This window comes from Ranitomeya variabilis, chromosome 1, assembly GCF_051348905.1.
Source record: "Ranitomeya variabilis isolate aRanVar5 chromosome 1, aRanVar5.hap1, whole genome shotgun sequence".
Taxonomy (NCBI): Eukaryota; Metazoa; Chordata; class Amphibia; order Anura; family Dendrobatidae; genus Ranitomeya; species Ranitomeya variabilis.
Window position 1 is genome coordinate 901151052 of NC_135232.1, and position 23744 is coordinate 901174795.

Below are 23744 nucleotides of genomic sequence, written 5' to 3' on the forward strand. Positions count from 1 at the left end.
GACTTCTATGGTTGTCACTACCAGATGGCTATGAGCGCCGACCACCGGATTGCTATTAGCACCGCCCGGTGGTCGGCGCTCACAGCCAGTGAGCAGTTCAGCTACATACAGGCTGATCATCGTTTGAATGTAGCAGAGCCGATCGGGTTATGGCAGCTTCTCGTCTCCCATGGAGACTATTAAAGCATGCCAAAATTAAAAAAAAAAGTTTAAAAAAAATATTAAAAAAATAAAAAAATATAAAAATTCAAATCACCCACCTTTTGCCACATTAAAAATTAAACAATAAAAGAAAATCAAACATATGAATATTTAGTATTGCCGGGTTCAGAATCGCCCGATCTATCAATATAAAAAAAATTAACCCAATCACTAAACGGCGTAACGAGAAAAAAATTAAAACGCAGAATTATGTTTTTTAGTCGCTGCAACATTGCACTAAAATGCAATAACGGACGATAAAAAGAATGTATCTGCACCAAAATGGTATCATTAAAAACGACAGCTCGGCACGCAAACAATAAGCCCTCACCCAACCCCAGATCACGAAAAATGGACACGCTGTGGGTATCGGAAAATGGAAAGTCAGTTTTAGCATTTAGTGAACCTAGTAAAAAAGCAAAACACAATAATTGTGGGATTGCACTTTTTTTTACAATTTCACAGCACTTTGAATTTTTTTCCCATTTTCCAGTATACGGCATGGTAAAACCAAGGGTGTCGTTCAAAAGTACAAGTCGTCCCGCAAAAAACAAGTCCTCACATGGCTATTTTGACAAAAAAAATAAAAAGATATGGCTCTGGGAAGAAGGGGAGAAAAAAGTGAAAATGCAAAACCAAAAATACCTGTGGTCGTTAAGGGGTTAAATTTAAGAAGAAAAAAAGAATTTCCTTGGAATAAGACATCAGATTGCAGATATCAAGGTATCATGTTATTCAGTTTCCTATTAGCTACATGCCCATATAGAAGGTTTAAGAGGGTTCATCCTACTGACAGATTCCCTTCAAGTATAAGTATTGGAATTTGGATAATTCAGTGCTACACTAGCCTGACAAGCACATAGAAAGGCCTGTGGTGCTTGTTAGGCAGCCATAGTGAATTCTACTATGTGTAACAATCTCAGATTAGATTGAAGAAAAAAAAAAGTATAATATTAAATTTATCAATATACAAAATGCAACAACCAGAAAACCTGCCAAACGTAAAGGAGCAGAGTGTTCTAAGAGAAGAACTACCCCAAACATCTAGGTATGCTTGACTATAATCTTGCAAAATCCATAACAATGGTCAGGCCAATTGATAAAAACTGTAAAGTCATCCATGCATAATAAGTCACATACTGACCCCCAAAGGGGACAGTGACGATAATCTCCGTAAAGTACTGTAGAATATGGTGGTGCTAAAAAAAGGATTAAAATAAATAAGTAAAACAAAAGGTATAGCTACTGGAGAATCCCCGATAAAGTGTCTCCAATAAATAAAATAAAAAATACTTACTTCCCTCTGAAAGAACTATAAAGGCTGCAGTCTATCAGTGGCTGCCTATAGCCTGCAGCACACACGCTATATAGTCACGTGACTGCTGGAAGACATAGCCCCAATGCAGGAATGGTACCAGTATTGGAAGTATATGTTTTGCTTTTTACTTTATCTGGGGCACTAAAGTATTTAAAAAGAGGTTGTGATATTGCCAAACACGTATACAGTAATATCACATTACTTTATACTTACTTTGTGTCTTTTGTGAATGATTGAAGCTAAATACACCTGTACGTTCTAGCCTCTCCAGCAGCCAAGAATGATTTACTCCAGAAAGAAGTTCTTCATAAAAGATGTTATCTAAAAAACGATCTTGTTGTATCTGCTCAGTGTTCAGACCTGATAACATACCAAAGGAACTTGCACTTGAACTCAGAAATGAATTGGATTCAGAAAAAGATCCAGAAAACTGACTTATTTTACTCCAAGAGCTAGATCCATGGCTGCTGCTAAAACCCAGACTTGACTTATCATTCCCTTCTTCTGTGCTCTCACATGGATCAATATTATCCACCAAGTGTGCTTGGCGACTTCTTGAAGAAGACAAATTTAATCTACTAGTTTGGCGAGGTAAAGATGTTCTATCAGTTGAAGTTTCCACAGAATATTGTTGATTAAGGAATTGCAGTTCCAACTTATCTTCAGAACTCGAGTCAGATGTATAATGGCTAATAGTAGACCTACATCTTGACGGGAATGATATTTCAATGTGGGCGTCATCAGCAGTATCTTTGGTTTCAGTTTCTATGTCAATTCCATGAAACAACCTTTGTTCTTCAATTCCACCTACTAGTGCTATAGAATTTACTGTGTTTTTGGATATTTCAACAGGTATATCCTTTGTATCATCTTTTGTTTCAGTCTCTCCTTCAACTCCAAGAGAAAATGTTTGTCCTACAAAGCCACCTGGGTCTCTGTTATCAGTAGTATCTTCTGCTTCAGCTTTAATATCAGTTCCATGAATTACTATGTGTCCTTTATGACATCTTGATGGATGTAGACGTGTTAAATTATTCTCATGCATTTTAGTCATGGCATTATCTGTACCATCTTCTGTTTCGGCTTGTAGGTCAACTCCATGCAATAATGTTTGCCCTGCATTACCGCTTGGTAGACTCGCATTGATTCCAAAGCACATATCATCTGCAGTATCCACTGTTGCAGTAGTAAAGTCAGCCATATTTTGCAGCCATTCGTCTGTAACACCACTCTTAGACACACAGTGTGTTCCTGCTATGCCACCTGTCTTATTGACATTTGGTAAAAATGATGACTCTGAAATATGCTCAAGAAACTCATAGCCTTCATCATCTGAAGACTGATCGGTGTCTGCATTATTTGATTCAGCAGCCACCAAATTTTTGGAAACTGTTGCTAGTGAAAGGTTTCTGTCAATTTTCCCAGTTTTGGGGTCTGGATTAGATAAATCATTTGAAAACGACTCTTCTGGTTCCTTATATGAGGAACAGTCAGACTGCTTAGCAGAGTTATTCATTTCTTGAACCGAGAGCCCCTTAAAATTTACGTCAAGGTTTTTGTCATCTCCATGGATGTGCTCAACAAGGTTATCTAACGAACATACACAGTCCACTTTCTCTGCATTACTACTATCTTCTTTTTCCTTTTGCTCTGGTATGAATTCCCAACTAAAAGATGAATTCGACAAACTTGAGCTTTGATTACTATTGAATGACCTACTTAATTTCCGTCTAATACTATCAGAGTGACGTACTGCATCTGACCGTACCAATTTTCTTCTTCTGGCTGATGTCTCATCTGATCGATCACTTTTTTCATCCGTGTGGCTGGACATGTTGTCTATTGTGCTTATGGTATCACTAGTCTTTAAGGCGGTGACACAAGCACCTGATCTTAATCCCTCTGTGGTGATATGCTGCTTACATGTAACCTCAAACACTTCACATACAGAATTGTGATGATGAGAGTACACATCCAACAACTTTGTAAAACTGACTTTTCCAGTAAAGAGATTTTTTGTCACACAATCCTTATAGCTGTCAGGAACATAACAATTGTCTTCTGAGGTTTGGAACGGTTGTACATCTAAGTGTTCTTTAATGGAGCTTACAAGAGACATGATATCAATGGATAAGTCTACTTTATCTCGTTTATCTGGCAATATATTATATTTCACAAGTTTCTCCATGGCTTCTTTACAGAGCTCGTTCACGTCTTGATTTATGGGAGCTTTGCAGTCAAGCCACTTGTGCACATTAACAAGACAAAAGGCTGCCTTGACAAAGCTGTGGAGCTCCTGCTTACTTATCACTCGGTCTCCTCTCTTTTTGCTAAGAAGACCAATTTGGAATGATTCCTTAGCTTCAGACAGATAAAGAGACCTTTTCTCAATTGGACACTCTTTTGACAAACTATATGATAATAAACATGTCCCACGAATGTTCTGCCAAATAAAAAAAAAAATACAAAATAATGTTAGGTCATTGGGTTTAGGTAACTTGAAATATACAGTGCTGTGATGCATATGAATTGAAATCTCTTAAAATATAATCAAGGAAACTATTATGACTACTTTTATGTATTAGATCTTTTAGTGACAGATATCATACTTTGTAAATTATGATGTCTAAAATATAACCCCAAAGCTAAAAACATACAAAGTATTTGTAGTAGTTTCATCTTCTTTTACCCATTCAAAGTACCGTATTTTTCGGACTATAACACGCACCGGACTAATAAGGCGCACCCAGGTTTTAGAGGTGGAAAATAGGGAAAAAAATATTTGAAGCAAAAAAATGTGGTAAAATATTTAATAACATACTATTATATGTGGTGTTATTATATATAATAGTATGTTATTATGTTGGAAGCTGCGGGTCCAGTGTGGTGTCTGTGAAGTACTATATGAAGATGCTGGAGGGTGAGTATAAGAATGGGGGCACAGGGCTTATATTGAAAGCACCACTCCAGCACTGCAAAATAACACTGGAGTGCTGCTTTAAAATCCCATGGGAGAACTATAACTCCCAGCATGTCCTGCAGATCCTATGACATGCTGGGAGTTATAGTTCACCAAAGGAGTGGCAGAGTGCTTTATTGTGTTTTGGAAAGACTAACCTCTTAATTGTGGCAGCCAGCCACACTGTGGTGAGGTAAAAGCATCTCATGACTGCACACAGAGCCCTCCCTCTTGTTGCCTTTCCACAGCACAGGTAATGGAAGCCAGCAGATTCTAGTGTTGGAGTCTGAAGGACCTGTGATGATGTCAAGAAGAGGGAGGGCTCTGTGCTGTCATGTGATGCTCCAGCCCGCCCACTTCTGACATCATCACAGGTCCTCCTTGTGCACACTGCACAGCACTCAGCTCCAGCCCAGGAAGGTATCTCCTCTCCCCCGGACCCTGCTGCTGCTGCCTCCTCCTCCCCCGGACACATGGATCTCCCCAGCTGCTGCAGGAATCAGCGCTGAGGAAACCATGTGTGTCCCTGCTTAAGTGCAGATAGGTGGGCGGGGAGCAGCTAATGAATATTCACTGCACTTAATCATCGGGACCACATGGTTTCCCCAGCAGCTGATTCCCGGCAGTGGGGACATTTTTCGGCCTCCTGAAGTGGGATAACAGTGCAATCCCACTCACTGCTGCCCCCCTCCCCACATGCTACATCCCTACCATAAGAAGCACCCACACTTTCCTCCCAAATTTGGAGGGAAAAAAGTGCGTCTTATGGTCAGAAAAATACGGTACTTTCACAAAAAAATCACTTGTTAGGCCAAACAAACCAACTTCATCCCAACTTTTCCCCAATGGCAAAAAGGAGAAAGAAACATTGGACATGTTGAAGTTTACCATGATATGCCTAGTCTTTTTGTTCTCCTGCCATAAATGCCTTGTAGTTGCCATATAGAAAGTATGGTCAGTAGTGCAGCAAACCTCATACTGTTCCTCAACTGAATTTCATTCATCCCTTTAGGATTGGTCTATTTAGGGTCTTTTAAAAGATTTTTGCTTGTTTTTTTATATCATTGTTGCATTCTAGGAGTCTTAACACTTTATATTTTTCGGTTAATGTAGATGTGTGAGGGCAAAATGCAGCACCATCTGGGATACTAAAATATTGTGATGAACTTTTACAGAGCAGCCTATTACTGTATATAGTCGTGTATAAGCCGAGTTTTTCAGCACTTTTTTGTGCTGAAAACATCCCCCTCGGCGTATACATGAGTCATTGTCCCAGAAAGACAGCAGGGGAGGGGGAGCGGCGGAGCAGTGGGTCACAGAGGCAAAAGCCGGCGGCTGTGGCTAAAGCCTGGGCCCGCTGCTAAAGAGAAATTAATATTCACTGCGCTGGCAGTTAATATTCACTTCTATTATAGCTCACACAGTTACAGCCACCAGCTTCCAGCAGCGGCTGTGCTCTAACGGGTGCTCACTCATTAAGGTAATGAATATTCACCCCTCTCCACTCCCACAGGCATGGAGTGAATATTCATTACCTTAATGAGCAGGACACGTGATCGCTCGGCCGGAAGAGCTGCTGGCCGGAACAAGATGCAGTGAGAGCGCGCAGGGAAGATAAGTAGGAAACCATGCATACAAGGACAGGGACGGGGAGCCATGCATACAAGGACAGGGAGCCATGCATACAAGGACAGGGACAGGGAGCCATGCATACAAGGACAGGGATGGGGAGCCATGCATACCAGGACAGGGAGCCATGCATACAAGGACAGGGACGGGGAGCCATGCATACAAGGACAGGGAGCCATACATACAAGGACAGGGACGGGGAGCCATGCATACAAGGACAGGGACGGGGAGCCATGCATACAAGGACAGGGACGGGGAGCCATGCATACAAGGACGGGGATGGGGAGCCATGCAAACAAGGACAGAGAGAGGGAGCCATGCATACAAGGACAGGGATGGGAAGCCATGCATACAAAGACAGAGATGAAAGGACAATGCATACCTGGCTTATACTTGAGTCAATAAGTTTGCCCAGTTTTTTTGTGGCAAAATTAGGTGCCTCGGCTTATATAGGAGTATATACGGTATGTTACTTCTATTTTATGGGCTGCACCATTAAGGAAATAGCAAATATGTACATTTTTTTTTTACGTTTTCCTACTCTCGCACAATAATAGCATGCTTCATGAAAAAATTATATGCAATTTATATTGCTGCATTCCAAGAGACAACTTTTCTACAGGATTAGTTATATTTTTTAGAGACATACTGTTTATTTTTATTTGGGGATGTGGGTAAGACGGAAGAAGCATTGGAAAAAAGTAGATCTGATGCAGTTTTCACATTTTCATGCCACATTTTCATGCTGTTTATTGTGTGGCTCCTGTGCTCATGACTTACTTGTGACATAACCATAGTCATAGAGCGTAAATAGGTTAGGGCTCTGTGCACATTGTGTCTGAGGCCTATGTTTATCGCATACACAGGTAAAAGCTCTCAGCATACACATTAAACATATCCATAGCCCCTTTCTCATACAAAGGGTCGCTTTTGATATAGTTTTTTTTTAAATGGGCCGCTATGCCTAAATGTTTGCCAGTGATGGCTATGCAATGGTATAGGTGAGCACCTTCTCCTGTAATTCTAGCAATTATATGAAAGCCAGTATGTAATTATTAGCTATATTAAACAGGAAAATATTTCTTTAAGCTGAAAAAAAGAGAACGGACAGCACCTCCAAAAATCATACAATGATCTAATGCCGCTAGGCAAAAATATACTGAACATGAGGTTCTTAGTTTAACATTCTGATCAGACTGTATGAAGCCCACTGCCACGTCACGGCAAACCTCGTAGTGGGTCCTACTACCCTAATGGAGCGGAGCCGTGCGCCGACCACCGCCACAGCAGCAATGCACCAGCAAGGCAGATGGCCTGGTGCCGCACAGCACCCATGCTGCAAAGACTGAGACCCATGACTCCAGACCGCGCCGCCCCACCAGCAAAAAACCACAGCAACAATGGCCGCCACACAGCACCCACATCAAAATGAAAGGAGCACTGAAACTCACCTTCTTCCAGCTCTCCAGTGAGAGCAAAAATGGGCTAGACCCCTTAGTCTCCTGCTAATTATAATCACCTGTGAAAAATGATCTAATGCCGCTAGGCAAAAATATATATAACTGAACATGAGGTTTTTAGTTTAACATTCTGATCAGACAGTATGAAGCCCACTGCGGCTTTAGATCAACGAATGATTTTTGGAGGTGCGGTTCATGCTCTTTTTTTTTCTTTTTTGTACAAAGCATGTTCTTTTCCCTTTCTTGGACCAGCACTCCTCCCTTTTGGCACATGTGATTTTAATTAGCAGGAGACTGCGAAGTAAGGGGTCTAGCCCATTATTGCTCTCACTAAAGAGCTGGGGGAAGGTGAGTTTCATTACTCCTTTCATTTGTGGGTGCTGTGTGGGGGCCATTGTTGCTGTGGTTTTGTGCTGGTGGGGTGGCACGGTCTGGAGTCATGGGGGCTCAGTCTTGCAGCATGGGTGCTGTGGGGCATCGGGCCATCTGCTTTGCTGGTGCATTGCCACTGTGACGGTGGTCGGTGCATGGCTCCGCTCCGTTAGGGCGGTAGGACCCACTACAAGGTTTGCCGTGATGTGGCAGTGGGCTTCATACAGTCTGATCAGAATGTTTAACTATGAACCTCATGTTCAGTTATATAAATTTTTGCCTAGCTGCTTTAGATCAACGTATGATTTTTGGAGGTGCGGTTCATGCTCTTTTTTTTTTGTGCAAATATTTCTTTAAGTTAAGGACAAACAACAACCAAACATTTTTTATTTAAATTAGTGATCACTTACCAGGTTAGTAAGGACAAACAGTGGTGTGTATAGACTAAAGGTTGCTGCCAGTTTACATGCTTCTGCTGCAGACAGTAATCTATGTCCGTACTCTTCTAATAAAGTCTGTCAATAAAAATATACATGTTCTGTTAGGTCTGCGTAACCCCCAAATGTTAAACAAGAGTTAGAGGGGTCAGGCCTTAGGCTACAAGTCTGCATTCACTCTGTGTGACTGTAGAATTGTAAATCCTCACATCGCACGCTCTGCGAGCAGCAAGTATTCTCCAATGTCGGCATCGGAAGCGGCAAGTGCATGACGGTGAGTATGCAAGTTGCATACATGCGATTATGTGCCAACTAGACTTCCGTGGCCTCGTTCAATGCAAGTGTACTGAACGAAGCTGGACATGTCTAGTTGGAATGTGGCCAGAAGTTTGCAAATTGCATACTTGTGTTCACATGACTGCTCACTTCCAGTACTCACACCAGAGAGTCCTCACAGCGCACATGATGTGAGCATTCACAAGTCTGCAGTGAAAAGCCTACGGCCAGTCAACCCTTATAACATTTAAATATACAATTAGAAATTAATAGTTTGATATTACAGGTACTGCAGATAAAAATCGAAAATTGTCAAAGCAACGTTGCAACACAGTAAAACATCTCAGATTATAAGAAGTCAAATGTATAATATAACACTTACCAGTCCCACATGGGTACTATTTTTGAACCTCTGGTAGTCTTCCTCACTCATCGATATAAATATGTCAGCTAAGATTCCAAGAGATGTTGCAATTCCCTTAAAATAAAGGATATAACTAAACAGTGAGACCAACTAAAGAATGAAAATGATTAATTTGTCAGTGACAAATCAGTAAAAAATATATAGTACAATCTAAAAGTTTTAGACAAGTGTGGAAAAAATGTTGCAAAGTCAAAATTAATTATAAAATTGAATCTTTAATAGTTTTTTTTTAACAATTAAGAAAATGAAAAGTGAATGAACAAAGGAGAAATCTAAATCAAATCAATATTTGATGTGACCATATAAATAATGTATAGCAGGCACATAAAAAAGTAAGAACAAGTGGTCACTGAGTACATTATTGTCTTCAGATTCAAGCAGGGATGGGTTTTATACTGTCACTGCAAAGGGAAGGATTAGACTTTCCTTGTGCTTTCCTTCTGCTTCATCTTTTTGAGACTATAATAATTGATCAATTACTTAAAACAGTAATTAGACAGATTACTTAGCAAGCTAAAACTTCCTCCTTGCATCTCATTATCAGAGATAGAGCAAACAACCGTATGATTGCACCTGAGACTGTCCTGTCATTAAACATTTGCCTTTGTGCCCCGCTTGAAAGCTATAACTTTAGCTTTTAAATAATAGGAAAGGATTATAGACGTGGACAGAACGCACCAAGCTGCTCCCCCCTTTCAGATGTTGTAGCATGATAGAAAGTCTGACTTCACTGTTTACAAGAGCATCAATCACGGGACCACTAGCCTGAACATCTAAATATAATGCAGCAAGAACTACCTTTTTGTCAGGTATGGGGAGTTCAAAAAAGCCAACAATAGAGGTCCAGATCAGCTCGGCTGCTTCATACCACATGCCTGCAATCCACAAGAAGCATATTCTAATTACTCCCATACAAATAATACAAATACATACATAGGTCTATACATTTCAATACTGGAAAGTACGGTATGTATAAATCAAGCACTTATATATTGCCAATTACACGGCTTGTAAAATTAAGACAAGTCATCAACTATCCAGTGGACAGGTTGTAATTTGTGGATCGATGGGGGTCCAACCACTTGTCCCGCACTGATCGGCAGAATGGGGAACGTTTATCCCGTTAAAATGGAGCAGCAATGGGTATGCTTCACCTCTGCCCCACACATTCCCTATAGGGCTGATGAGTGCTGCATCAGGATTTGTCTAGTAGTCTCATAGGGAATAAATGAAGTGGTGGTTGGGTGTCCAACCTGCCATGCCATTTTGAAATGGGGATAAAAGTTCCTGTCTAGGATACAAATTCCCTGATTCAATCACTGCAAATAGGTGATAACTTGTTTTATCTGGACAATCCTTTAAGAGCTAAAACAATGGGTTTATACTTCTAGTTATTATAAAATGAGCCAAGCAGATTAGTAAATGGAGCCTATTAATGACCATAGCACTCAAACACTCATGAAACCCTGAAAATTTCAACAATGCTTTAGAAGGGATTGTTGAGTAATGCTTGGGTTAGGCTACTTTCACACATCATTTTTTTTTGCGAGAGAGAGACTCCAGAATGGAAAACGAAGCTACGGGGCATTCTCAGTGTAAAAATACCGCAATCGGTTTTTCAAAACTCACCGGATTGTGCCTGACGGCAAAAACCTGATGTGTCAAAGTAGCCTTAGATGTACAGTGAATTAAGCTCAGCGTCGTCACATTTTATTTCAACTGAAGTAGAATTTCTTTTTTTTTTTTTAGAAGTGTAAGAAATGGGTTATGAATAAAAGAAAAACTGCAGAACATTTGCACAATTCACCAAATATTAAGAAATGGTACAACTTGTTAAAGTTGACTGGGGACTGGGACGTACTTTATCTTGGGTTATATGTATAGTTATACCATAACAATAACGATATCAAGCAAGCTTTCAAATTTTCCATTTTCTAAGCATATTTTACTGGATAATAAAACATACCGTACTTGCTTTTGACATGTCTGATGTAAAATGGAACACAAAGGTCAGGGACTCAAAATATAACATTGAATTCAAAACTTAAAATTCTGTACTCTAAATCATAGAACGTTGTCTTAGTGAAGTTTATATAATGAAGCTGGTTAAAATAAAAAAGGGGTAAATGTGTTGTCTGTCAAAATATCCTATGAAGGTAATCGGAGTCAAATAAATAGTATCCCTTCATTGAAGACTCTTATTAAAAGCAGGATTTTGAGATTAATGATGGCCAACAGAAAGATAACCTTTTGAAAAATAATAATTTAACTTCTTCCTATCAGATTCATGCACACCATACTAGTCTTCATTCATTCATTTTCATTCCCTTCACATGACCTCACCCCTTTCAATCTTGGGGTTTCGTTTTTCTTTATAAACAAGACTATTTTTTTAAATTCTCATATCATGTTTTTTTTAAAGCAAATAAAATAGGAAAATAACAATCCAAGTAGAAAAAACTAAAATATTACAATAAATATCTATTACACAAAACAAAAGTAAGGCAGCTTCAAATGTTTGTAGCTAAAGAGTATTTATTCAATGTCAATCTGTAACAATATTTTTTTGATTCTGAAGTAATTCTTCACCTAATTTCTGCAGGATTTGTCCTCGTATCTGTATGCAAACAGATTGAACCAGAAGTCGATCACTCTCTTCAGAATATTTCCAAGTACCTGTTTATTGAAGGTAAAATTAAAAATAAAACATGAAAATATGTAAACAATTAGGTATGGGTGTTGTATATACCCAACAATAGGGCACTTTTATGCGCCGAACAGCGTGAGTGCAATGGAGCCATGATAGATCCCCTCCCACCACCAATGTAAGTTTTTTATTTTTTAATCAAGAAAACTGTTATTGAAGCAGTTAACATTACAGACTTCAGAACAGTACAACAGTTACAAGCGCAGGATATACATTGTCAACAAATACATTGCTGTCATACATGACCACTGTTCATACAAGTACAATCTCAACTCCATTAACTCACGGCACCCCTCATCAAACCCTCCACTCTCATTTCTTGGAGTACTTCACCTATATAGACCAAAATAAATAACACATTTTGACTCTACTTACAGTGGGTAAGTATTCAGACCCCTTTAAATTTTTCACTCTTTGCTTAATTGCAGCCATTTGGTAAATTAAAAAAAATAATAATTTTTTTCACATTAATGTACACTCCAACCCATTTTGACTAAAAAAAACACAGAAATGTAGAAATTTTTGCAAATTAAACAAAAAACCTGAAATATCACATGGTCATAAGTATTCAGACCCTTTGCTCAGACACTCATATTTAAGTCACATGCTGTCTATTTCCTTGTGATCCTCCTTGAGATGGTTCTACTCCTTCATTGGAGTCCAGCTGTGTTTAATTAAACTGATAGGACTTGATTTGGAAATGCACACACCTGTCTATATAAGATCTAACAGCTCACAGTTCATATCAGACCAAATGATAATCATGAGGTCAAAGGAACTGGCCAAGGAGCTCAGAGACAGAATTGTGGCAAGGCACAGATCTGGCCAAGGTTACAACAGAATTTCTGCAGTACTCAAGGTTCCTGAGAGCACAGTGTCCTCTATAATCCTTAAGTGGAAGAAGTTTGGGACCACAAGAAGTCTTCCTAGACCTGGCCATCCAGCCAAACTGAGCAATCGTGGGTTTAGAGCCTTGGTGAGAGAAGTAATGAAGAACCCCAAGATCACTGTGGCTGAGCTTCAGAGATGAAGTAGGGAGATTGGAGAAAGTTCCACAAAGACAACTATCACTGCAGCCCTCCTTCAGTCGTGGCTTTATGGCAGAGTGGCCCAACGGAAGCCTCTCTTCAGTGCAAGACATATGAAAGCCCGCATAGAGTTTGCTAAAAAACACATGAAGGTCTCCCAGACTATGAGAAGGAAGATTCTCTGGTCTGATGAGATGGAGAAACACCTTTTTGGTGATAATTCTAAGCGGTATGTGTGGAGAAAACCAGGCACTGCTCATCACCTGCCCAATATAATCCCAACAGAGAAAAACATGGTGGTGGCAGCATCATGCTATGGGTAGTTTTTCAGCTGTAGGGATAGGACTGGTTGTCATTGAAGGAAACATTAATGCGGCCAAGAACAGAGATATCCTGGATGAAAACCTCTTTCAGAGTGCTCTGGACCTCAGACTTGGCCGAAGGTTCACCTTCCAACAAGACAATAACCATAAGCACACAGCTAAAATAACAAAGGAGCGGCTTCAGAACAACTCTGTGACCATTCTGGACTGGCCCAGCCCTAAACCCAATTGAGGGTCTCTGGAGAGACCTGAAAATGGCTGTTCACTAACGTTCACCATCCAATCTGACGGAACTGGAGAGGATCTGCGAGGAAGAATGGCAGGGGATTCCCAAATCTAGGTGTCAAAAACTTGTTGCATCATTCCCAAGAAGACTCATGGCTGTACTAGCTCAAAAGGGCGCTTCTACTCAATACTGAGCAAAGGGTCTGAATACTTATTTATGACCATGTGATATTTCAGTTTTTCTTTTTTAATAAATTTGCAAAAATTACTACATTTCTTTTTTCTTTTCAGACAAGATGGGGTGCACAGTGTACATTAATGAGAAAAAAATGAACTTTTTTGATTTTACCAAATGGCTGCAATGAAACACAGCGTGAAAAATTTAAAGGGGTCTGAATACTTTCCGTACCCACTGAATATAAGAGCTTTAAATCAATAACTTATTATGTAATTTAGCCTCATATATTCCAACACTAATAAGTTGAAAAGCACATCCGAAACTAGCACATCAGACACTACTGCAGGGCATCTTATCCAATCTCCCCATTATTTTCTGAATTTGACAGTCGCTCCCCTTTTAATAGAAACTTTTTTCTCCATTAGGATTGTACCATTTAAGCACTGAACTACTTCACTATCGAGGTAGGACATCTCGCCAGCCAATATTTGGAAATGGTCTTCCTGGTGTGATATTGTACCTTAGCTATAGCCAAGAGTACTGTGGAGAGGAACCTCCAATATCTCCCATCAGACCCAAGACATAAGACTTGGGGCTGAGAGGAACAAGGATTATTTGTTATGTTTGCCTATACATAATGCTATCATATTCCATAGTGCTTTACATACAATGGGGAAAAAAAGTATCTAGTCAGCCACCAATTGTGCAAGTTCTCCGACTTAAAAAGATGAGAGAGGCCTGTAATTGACATCATAGGTAGAACACAACCATGAGAGTCAAAATGAGAAAACAAATCCAGAAAATCATCTTGTCTGATTTGGAAAGATTTATTTTGCAAATTTTGGTGGAAAATAAGTAATTAGTCATTAACAAAAGTTCATCTCAATATTTTGGTATATATCCTTTGTTGGCAATGACAGAGGTCAAACGTTTTCTGTAAGTCTTCACAAGGTTGGCACACACTGTTGGTGGTATGTTGGCCCATTCCTCCATGCAGATCTCCTCTAGAGCAGTGATGTTTTGGGCCTGTCGCAGGCAACACGGACTTTCAACTCCCTCCAAAGGTTTTCTATAGGGTTGAGATTTTGAGACTGGCTAGGCCACTCCAGGACCTTCATATGCTTCTTACGAAGCCACTCCTTCGTTGCCCTGGCGGTGTGCATTCGATCATTATCATGCTGAGAGACTTCATCTTCAATGTAATTGGGAAATACTTTTGAAGCACAGTGCAAAACTCAGAAGGGAAGGAAAGCCATAGTTTAATGCAGATTTTACTGTTATGGTTTGCGGATACTATGACCCACTAGGAAAGCCCCTGAGGTGACAGATCAGCAGAACCCCCTTTAAGGGACCCCATTTTATAAACTACTTCTCTCAATGATTTAATCCAAAGGTGCAGTGGTCATATTGACAACATGGGTGTGTCACAGAATTTTATACCATTGGGCAGTAAAAAAAAAAATAATTATATTTTTACCACAAAAATGTTGATTTAGCCCAGATTTTACATTTTTTGGGGGTAAAAATTTGTCAAACAATTTCTGCTGAATGTGAAATTACTCAATATGTGGCAGTACAATACTGCTTAGCCGCACGGTGAGACTCGGGAGGGACAGAGGGCAATTTGCCTCCTAGGGCGCAGATTTTCCTAGAATAGTTTGTAGACTCCATATACAGAGCCCCCAAGTGCTAGAAATGCAAAATACCCCCAGAATACCCATTTTGGAAATTACACCACTTTGAGAACTTATCTAAAGGTGTAATGATGATTTGACTCCATGGGTGTTTTCTAGAAAAAACAGCAGTGTATGTTGCTGAGTAAAAATTGCAAATCTGCTATTATAGTGCTCGTACATTGTAGTGTCCAGTACGTTGTAGTGCCCAGTACATTATTGCCCAGCTCGTGCTTCTGGAGACATGCACCCGGTCTCACAGCTATATAGAAATGCCAATCCTTAGAAGGATTACAGATATTATTTAAGGCACCCATAATTATGGGGGAGATAACTGGCCACTCCGCAAGTTTCACTAGTATTTTCTTGTGGGAAACATTAGTTTAGGAGGTATTAGTAGGAGTATGGAGGAGGTACATATACCACGGCAATGATGTACTCAAAATGGGATATTATGTATCGAACTCCCACATATCTGCCCTCGACATCACTAAATGAATCTATGCTTTTAAAGGGGATATTCTTATGTACTAAGAGGCTAACACCTCTGGCATAATTGGTGTACACTGAATGGAGGCTAAATCCCAACCAGGACCTATTTATCAACTTAATGGATTCATTGGTCAGGTAAGTTTTCTGCAACCCAATAATAGCAGGATTAAAGGGACTCTGTCACCTGAATTTGGCGGGCCCTCTGTCCGGTCCGATGGGCGGTGTTTCCTCAGCTTTTATTCACCCCTTCCTTTCCCGCTGGGCGCAATATTTTCTGGAATTTCTGTCGGTTTCTTCCGTAGTTCACGCATGCACAAAGCAATCTTGCCTTGCGCACGCGCAGTATGCTTTGCCCAACTGCGGGCAAAGCCGAAAAGCATTAGTGCGCATGCGCCGGCGCACTATGTCCCTTAAGTATTTTGCTGTGTTTTTTTTCACTCTTTTGCACCCAGTTTTTTTTCTTTTTTTTTAACTGAATTAGCATTGACCACAAATTCTCTCAAGCCAATATCCCTGTCAATACTTTTATGCCCCAAAAAACCCAAAAGTGTTCTAGGAGTGATACCTTTATTGGCTAACCAGAAAAATTATATTTGCAAGCTTTCAGAGCATAGAGCCTCCTTCATTTACAAAATGGTATGAATGGAAACACGGTACCACAATATAATTTTTGTATTATATATCATCTTTGTTCAATAGAATATCAGATCATTATAATTACCAATCCCTTGGCTGAACGTGGACATTTATCCTTTTTCCATCATATTAACTACAATATATTATATTTATATATAATATATAATTTTACATATATTATATATATTTATTTAAACAGTGGCATTCATAAAGTTAGACATGAAGTAAAGTCAAGACAAGAAAGACTACATGACTTTAAATCTTTTATAATACCGTGGCTAAAATGTTTTTTCTTTCTTCATTAGTTTGATGTTTGCCAATCATTTCTTTCCCACTGGATCAGTATATTTGGTAAAACAACTTTGGGGTGGTAAGGTAATTTAAAACATTTTTCCAAAGTATAATGACTACTATACTGTCCTTCAAGTTTGCCTGACCAAGTACATATCATGACTCATTGAACCCATGCAGACTCCAAACATACATGACAGTTTTTTCAGAAATCACAGAAATATTGTAAGCAAGTAGATGGACTTTGGTTGATAATAGTTCTGGTGCTGTATTCATGTACTGATAGTAGCTCTAGTGAAGTACTGATCTGGTGGGTCTAGTAATATATTCATGTACTGAAGGTGGTTCTAGAGATGTATTCATGTACTGATGGTGGTTCTGGTGCTGTATATATTGATTGTGGTTCTGGTGATGTATCCATGTACTGATGGTGAGTCTGATGATGTATTCTTGTATTGTTATTGGTTCTAATCATATATACATATAGCAAGACATAACTTAACATCAATTTTAAATTCAAGCACTGTGGAATGCCAAGTACTAACAGTGTGTACTCTCACTATCAGGATCCAGCTCTGTTTGTCGATTCGAGTGGTTATCCCATGACTGCTGATATGTGATTTTCATACTTACGGTCACGTATCAACTATAATTTCTTCCTGCTTCTCTCAATGAAGCAGAGGCTGTAGTTTCTCATTAAACATTGAGAGAATCCGGAAGAAAAACTAGTGGGCACATGATTGTAAGTATGCAAATTGTATATTATTAGTCACATGAGGCCTACTCAAGCCGCTTAATTTGTATATTTGTATAGAACGGGTTGCCAAATTAAGTTTTTGCCCCAGGTGCAGGATAACCTAGATTCGCCTCTGCTTTACTGTTACTATACACTTACCTGTTGCTGCATTGTTGCTTATTAAACTGCTTAATATATATTCTGCTTTCAAAAGTTTTCCTGTGAAAATAAATATTAATCATTTTATGATCATAGAAATGTATAATCTTTTTCTTCAATGTACACATTAAAACATGTCTCCAATTGTCCACTGTGGATCAAGCACGGACGGAAAAAAATGTGCTACTACCAAGGTGACCATACAACACTAAGCGAAAATCATGCATGGTTACAGTTTTAATTAACATGATGCACAAATCGTCAATAACCAAAGACTTTAAGAGGAAAACTGGTAGTAAAACGTTATTCCTTCTACAAATACTTCTTTTACCCCTTCACACATGCCTGAACATTGTTTTTTTTCTTAATATTTGGATAAAAGAGTACACATAATAGGTGGTTAAAAGATATCTCTGGTGCTGCTTATCATCACTGAAGGCAAACAAAAGGATATGAAAAAACTATCCTTTTGGCTCCCTGTATTCCCTAACCACAGCCCTCAGTAAGAAATCTTCTTGGTAGCCCTCACTCTCACAGACATTAGATTGTGGGAAAATCCTACTAAAATTCAGGGATCCTCTCATGAAAAACGAATACCTAAAAGTCAACTGGCAGCCCCATTCTGAACAGAAAACAACTTGAAAGTGGTATCTTAACAGGAGTTTGGAGGCAGCAGCAATTGTGTATACGGAGTCCTGTCTAACATATCTATGTAATGCAGCAGAAGTGTAGGTAAGTGATGGGTTCAGTCATAGCCATTCCGCTAGAACTTTGGTGCAACTGGTATAAACTGGTGATTGCAAATTTTACTGCAACTTTCACCAAAAGTAAATACAGCCAATGATTACACATCCACAATATATAGGGCACAAAAACTTAATGACCACTGTTTAGAACACATACTTGTTCACACGGAGAGGCACAAACCTTGAAAAGCCCTGTCTCTGGTAAATATAGATTAATACATCTCACAATATCTATAAATATAGAATGGGTGAAGGGTTAGTGGTTACTTTTCTGTTATCATCCTTGCAGTTTGCTGCCAGTTAAACTCCAGTTTACCATGATCAAAGCTCAGTTTCTCTCAATATCTCTCAAGCCTCTTTTAACACCCTGGGGAAAGTCAGCAATCCTCAAGATCATGTATGTAGAAGTGCTTCTCTACCTGCCCGGACTTCTATCGTGCCGAGGATTCCTCATTTCTTCTCATCCCAGATGTAACCTCTCTTTCTCATTTGCCATTATAATAGACTTTAATCTAATGCCTCATTCATAAGTCCTAGGGTCACTGCCGGCGGAGGCAAGATTGGGGTGATGCTGCGGGTCGCAGGCTTGTAGGAGGGGGTGTTTGGAGGTACAATGCTGCGGGTGTTCGGTGGTGCAGGGGCTCCGCCGACATTTTGTGACAGCCCGGAGGTTGCCACTTCCATGGTTTACATTATGGTGGCCTCCGGGAAAATGGCCGCCAGGGGCAGTGCGTGTCCAGAAGGAGATCTAGGTGCTAAGATTTCGTCTCCCGAGATCTCCATCTGTGCATGCGCCGTCCATTTTTCCAGAGTCCACCGAACACCCGAAGCGTCGCACCTCAGAACACTCCTTCCCTCCAGCCTGCTCGACTGCAGATGCTACCCCGCTGCATCTTATAAACAGCAAAATACGATATACAGTATATATAGTCACATATGCACACATACACACCAAGCAGTTTTAATTTGAGGGTATTCACATCCATGGAAGAAAACAGTGGCGGATGATTGCATAATCCTTTCCATGGTGAAGAAAAACCCCTTCACAACATCCACCCAAGTGAAAAACACTCTCCAGCAAGTCTGTGCCTCAGTATATATCTATTTCTTCTTTTTTAGTACAGTTTAATATGTGACTAAGAAAAATACAGAAAAGTTTAAATCACATACGTAGTGTATACATTTTTTTTCACGCATAGAAAACATATCCATTATAATTTATGGTGCTATTCGCATGTTCATGTCCTTTTCTCAAGGGCCAATACAAGTCTATGGGTCCGTGACAAACACGTACAGATGTGCCAGCGTTCGCATGCATGCTCCCTTGGCTAACCAATGAACCCACTGTCATTCCTAGCCAGTTTCCAGATCAGGAAACATAATGAGGCTGTGTGTTTGTCACCAGCACATTCTACATACTGTATATAGAGACCATATATTATTTGTAGAACCAGACATATTTAGCTGCCATGTATTCTTCCACCTCCATAAGCATTATTATGCACTTGTGGTCAAGCTGAATATGCATATTAATGACTGTAAGTGGAGGGGAGGTTTTAATTGTCAGTTAATCATTGCTTTGCAGCACTGAGGTTCAAACCCCACCAAGGACAAAATCTACAGGGAGATGATGATGAAGATGTCTGTAAAGCGTTGTGAAAATTACTGGCTCTATATAAGCGAGTAAAATAAATACAATATTTAAGAAAGAACCTGTGCTTTCTTAACTGTATTGTTTATTTAGTCAAGTGGATTTGCTATATAGGCACAAGCTCTTGGATTGTGTCTTGTGTTCCAGAAGCTCTTGATCAGAAGTATGGCAGTTTAGATACCCCTGTTTGAAACCAGCAGGGAATATTTATTAGGGAACAAAAGCTCCAATTAGTATTTTCCACGCCCTTTCACAAATCCCTCTACCTCTTTAGGCTCACAGACTCTTTATCCTGGTTCCTTTGTTGGAGAAAAGGAAGGCTGGCTCTAGGTTTCAAAAGATGCCACAGGGTTCAGAAGAATGTCATCCCTATAATGGCACAGAGTGTCCTCTTGAAAGTCAAGTAGATCTTAATTGGGACTAAGCTGAGAAAACAGAGAAAGATCAACTAATAGATACGTCACCTGAATTTACAGAGATGCGAGCTTGCCGAATAACCACCTGTGGAGCTATTGGGGTGGAGGGCCAAATTTTATGTAAAACTTTGGCAACAGAAAGCAATCTCGTGGATGCATCTGCCCAATATAGAAATCGATCAATCAAAAATACAATTGCAGCCGCTGTACAACTGTCATGGACCCGGATACAAGCCTTCAAAAATACCTAAAAAACAGAACACAAATTATTATTATCTATGTATATTATGTTATTGGTGTGTTAAGTGTTTTTTTGTGGATATACTTACTTAATATTTTTTATGTTACACAAGTACATGACCATTTCTTTGTTATAATGAGTTCTGCACTGGTGTAATCAACACATTACAAGGACAGATTTTACATCCCTTTGATGCTAGCATTTTTTTAAATATGCGTAAGTGCATCATTAAACTGCAGGATCAGTGATGAAAAACATGATCTTTCTCCCAACATTTTAATGAAAGGGTATTAAGAGTTGAGGGAATACATTTACAAAAGATTGAAACAAATATAAGACTGCAAAACTGATTTAAAACATTTTTATATAATATAAATGATTCTGTGCCATACCTATTAATGAGAAAAAAATACCTTCTGAACTCTTTGGTTTTATGTATCAGTACATAATGAAATAACATTTGGCCCTTAGAAGATCTTAAATTAGGTAAATATGACCTCAGATGAACAACAACCCATAACAAATTACAGAGTATCATTATTTAACAAAAATGAGGCCAATATGTGAAACATTAAGTACAACCTTACTGAATCCATAGGAATTAAGAGGTATAAATTGCAGTCAGATTCTGTTAATAAAATGTCATTGATTAGTTGTTAATTGACAAGTGTGACCACCTCTATAAAAGCAGAAGTTTGGGCAGTTTTCTGCTCTGGAGGTTTCAGGCGAGTGTTAATACAATGAAAAAAAGGAAAGACATCATGAAAGATCCGAGAGAAACAATTGTTGCTGCCCATCAATCTGGAAATGGTTGCCAGGTTATTTTTTCAACAATTTGGAGTACATATTTCATATAGTGGGACTTTTTTTTTTTTTACAAGTGGAATACATTCACGACAGTTGACAATTTTGACCGTAGTTGACATCACAGCAAATTCACCCCAAGTTCACACTCTGCAATGCTCAGTGAAATTGCACCCAAGAGCTAAAGCTAAAGTTTAGACACTAAAGGCTTCAGTTGCATGTCTGTAGACAATCAAAGCAAAGTGAAGATGTTTGGCCATAATGACCTGTGCTATGTTTGGCAAACTATGTTTGAGTTTTAGATAATTAAATTGCATTTTATTGCATGAAATCAGTATTTGATCACCAACCAACCAGCAGAATTCTGGCTTTCACAGACCTGTTAATTATTCTTTAAGAAGCCCTCCTACTCTGCACTCATTACCTGTATTATTTGCACCTGTTTAAACTCATTACCTGTATAAAGACACCTGTCCACATACTCAACCTATAACACTCCAGCCTCTCCACCATGGCCAAGACCAAAGAGCTGTCTAAGGACACGAGGGACAAAATTGTAGACCTGCACAAGGCTGGGATGGGCTACAGAACAATAAGCAAGCAGCTAGGTGAGAAGGCAACAACTATTGGCACAATTATGAGAAAATGGAAGACACACAAGATGACTGTCAACCTTCCTCGGTCTGGAGCTCCATGCAAGATCTCTCCATGTGGGCTAAGGAGGATTCTGAGAAACTTCAGGAATCAGCTTACAACTACATGGGAGGACCTGGCCAATGACCTGAAGAGAGCTAGGACCACAGTAAGAAGCATTTCAAGGTCCTGGAGTGGCCTAACCAGTCTTTCTGAACCCAATAAAAAATCTTTGGAAGGGGCTAAAACTTAAAGCGAACCTGTCAGCTGTTTTGGCCACTATAAGGTCTATAATGCTGTAGATAAGCCCCGGTACGACCTGCAAGTGAAGAAAAAAAAGTTTTAGTATACTCACCTGGTGGGGCGGTCCGATCCGATGGGTGTCGCAGGTCTGGGTCCGGCGCCTCCCATTTTCTTGCGATGCCGCCCTCCTGCTTCTACATCGCTTCCTAGTATCATGCTCCTGCGCAAGTGCACTTATCTGCCCTGTTGAGGGCAGAGCCAAGTACCGCAGTGCGCAGGTGCCGGGAAAGGTCAGAGAGGCCCAGCGCCTGCGCACTGCAGTACTTTGCTCTGCCCTCAACAGGGCAGATAAGTATGCCTGCACAGGAGCGCAATGCCGGAGAGCGATGAAGCAAGCAGGAGGGCGGCATCGCAAGAAGATAGGAGGTGCCGGATCCGGACCTGCAACATCCATCGGACCGCACCGCACCCCTGGTTGAGTATAATAAAACTTATTTTTCTTCACTTCCTCCACCAAATTTCACAGTGGGTGCAAGACACTATGGCTTGTACGCCTCTCCAGGTCTCCGTCTAACCATTAGACGACCAGGTGTTGATTTGGGGATGCTTCAGCAGCTGGAATTGGGCAGGTTAATCTTTGCAAAGGGCGTATGAATCAAGCCGCATACAAGGTTATCCTGGAAATACAGTTGATTCCTTCTGCTCAGGCAATATTCCCCAACTCTGAGGACTGTTTTTTCCAGCAGGACAATGCACCATGCAACACAGCTAGGTGAAACAAGGTGTGGATGAAGGACCACCACATCAAATCCCTGTCATGGCCAGGCCAATCTCCAGACCTGAACCCCATTGAAAACCTCTGGAATGTAATCAAGAGGAAGATAGTCACAAGCCATCAAACAAAGAAGAACTGCTTAAATTTTTGTACCAGGAGTGGCATAAGGTCACCCAAAAGCAGAGTGAAAGACTGGCGGAAAGCATGCCAAGACGCATGAAAGCTGTGATTAAAAATCATGGTCATTCCACAAAATATTGATTTCTGAACTCTTCCCGAGTTAAAACATTAGTATTGCTGTTTCTAAATGATTATGAACTTGTTTTTTTTGCATTATTATTTGAGGTCTGCAAGCAATGCATTTTTTTGCTATTTTGACCATTTATCATTTTCAGAAATACAAAATTTATTGCTTTGAAATTCGGAGACATGTTGTCAGTAGTTTACAGAATAAAAGAACAATTTACATTTTACTCAAAAATATACCTATAAAGAGAAAAATCAGACAAAGTGAAAATTGGGCAGTGGTCTCTTATTTTTTCCCCAGAGCTGTATATATATACAGTTCATAAATATATATATATATATATATATATATATATATATAAGTCTACGATTAGTAATAATTATAATGTTTCTAATTGCATTGGGAAAAAAATGTGTTTCCTGAGTTTTTCGAGTGTACATCTCAAATTTCAAAGGACCAATTAA

The 23744-nt window shown here is 39.7% G+C and overlaps 1 protein-coding gene across 1 annotated transcript in view; it reads right to left on the reverse strand.

The window, feature by feature from the left end:
• The window catches only part of ALPK1 (alpha kinase 1), a 199950-nt gene that overhangs the window by 25127 nt on the left and 151079 nt on the right, over positions 1-23744 (reverse strand). Inside the window, exons 4-10 of the mRNA XM_077278906.1 lie at positions 20386-20584; positions 17525-17584; positions 11666-11752; positions 9875-9951; positions 9035-9130; positions 8350-8454; positions 1733-3962 (exon numbers count right to left, since the gene is read on the reverse strand). Coding sequence (XP_077135021.1) covers positions 1733-3962; positions 8350-8454; positions 9035-9130; positions 9875-9951; positions 11666-11752; positions 17525-17584; positions 20386-20584 — 2854 coding nt within the window. The remainder of the gene's footprint in view (positions 1-1732; positions 3963-8349; positions 8455-9034; positions 9131-9874; positions 9952-11665; positions 11753-17524; positions 17585-20385; positions 20585-23744) is intronic.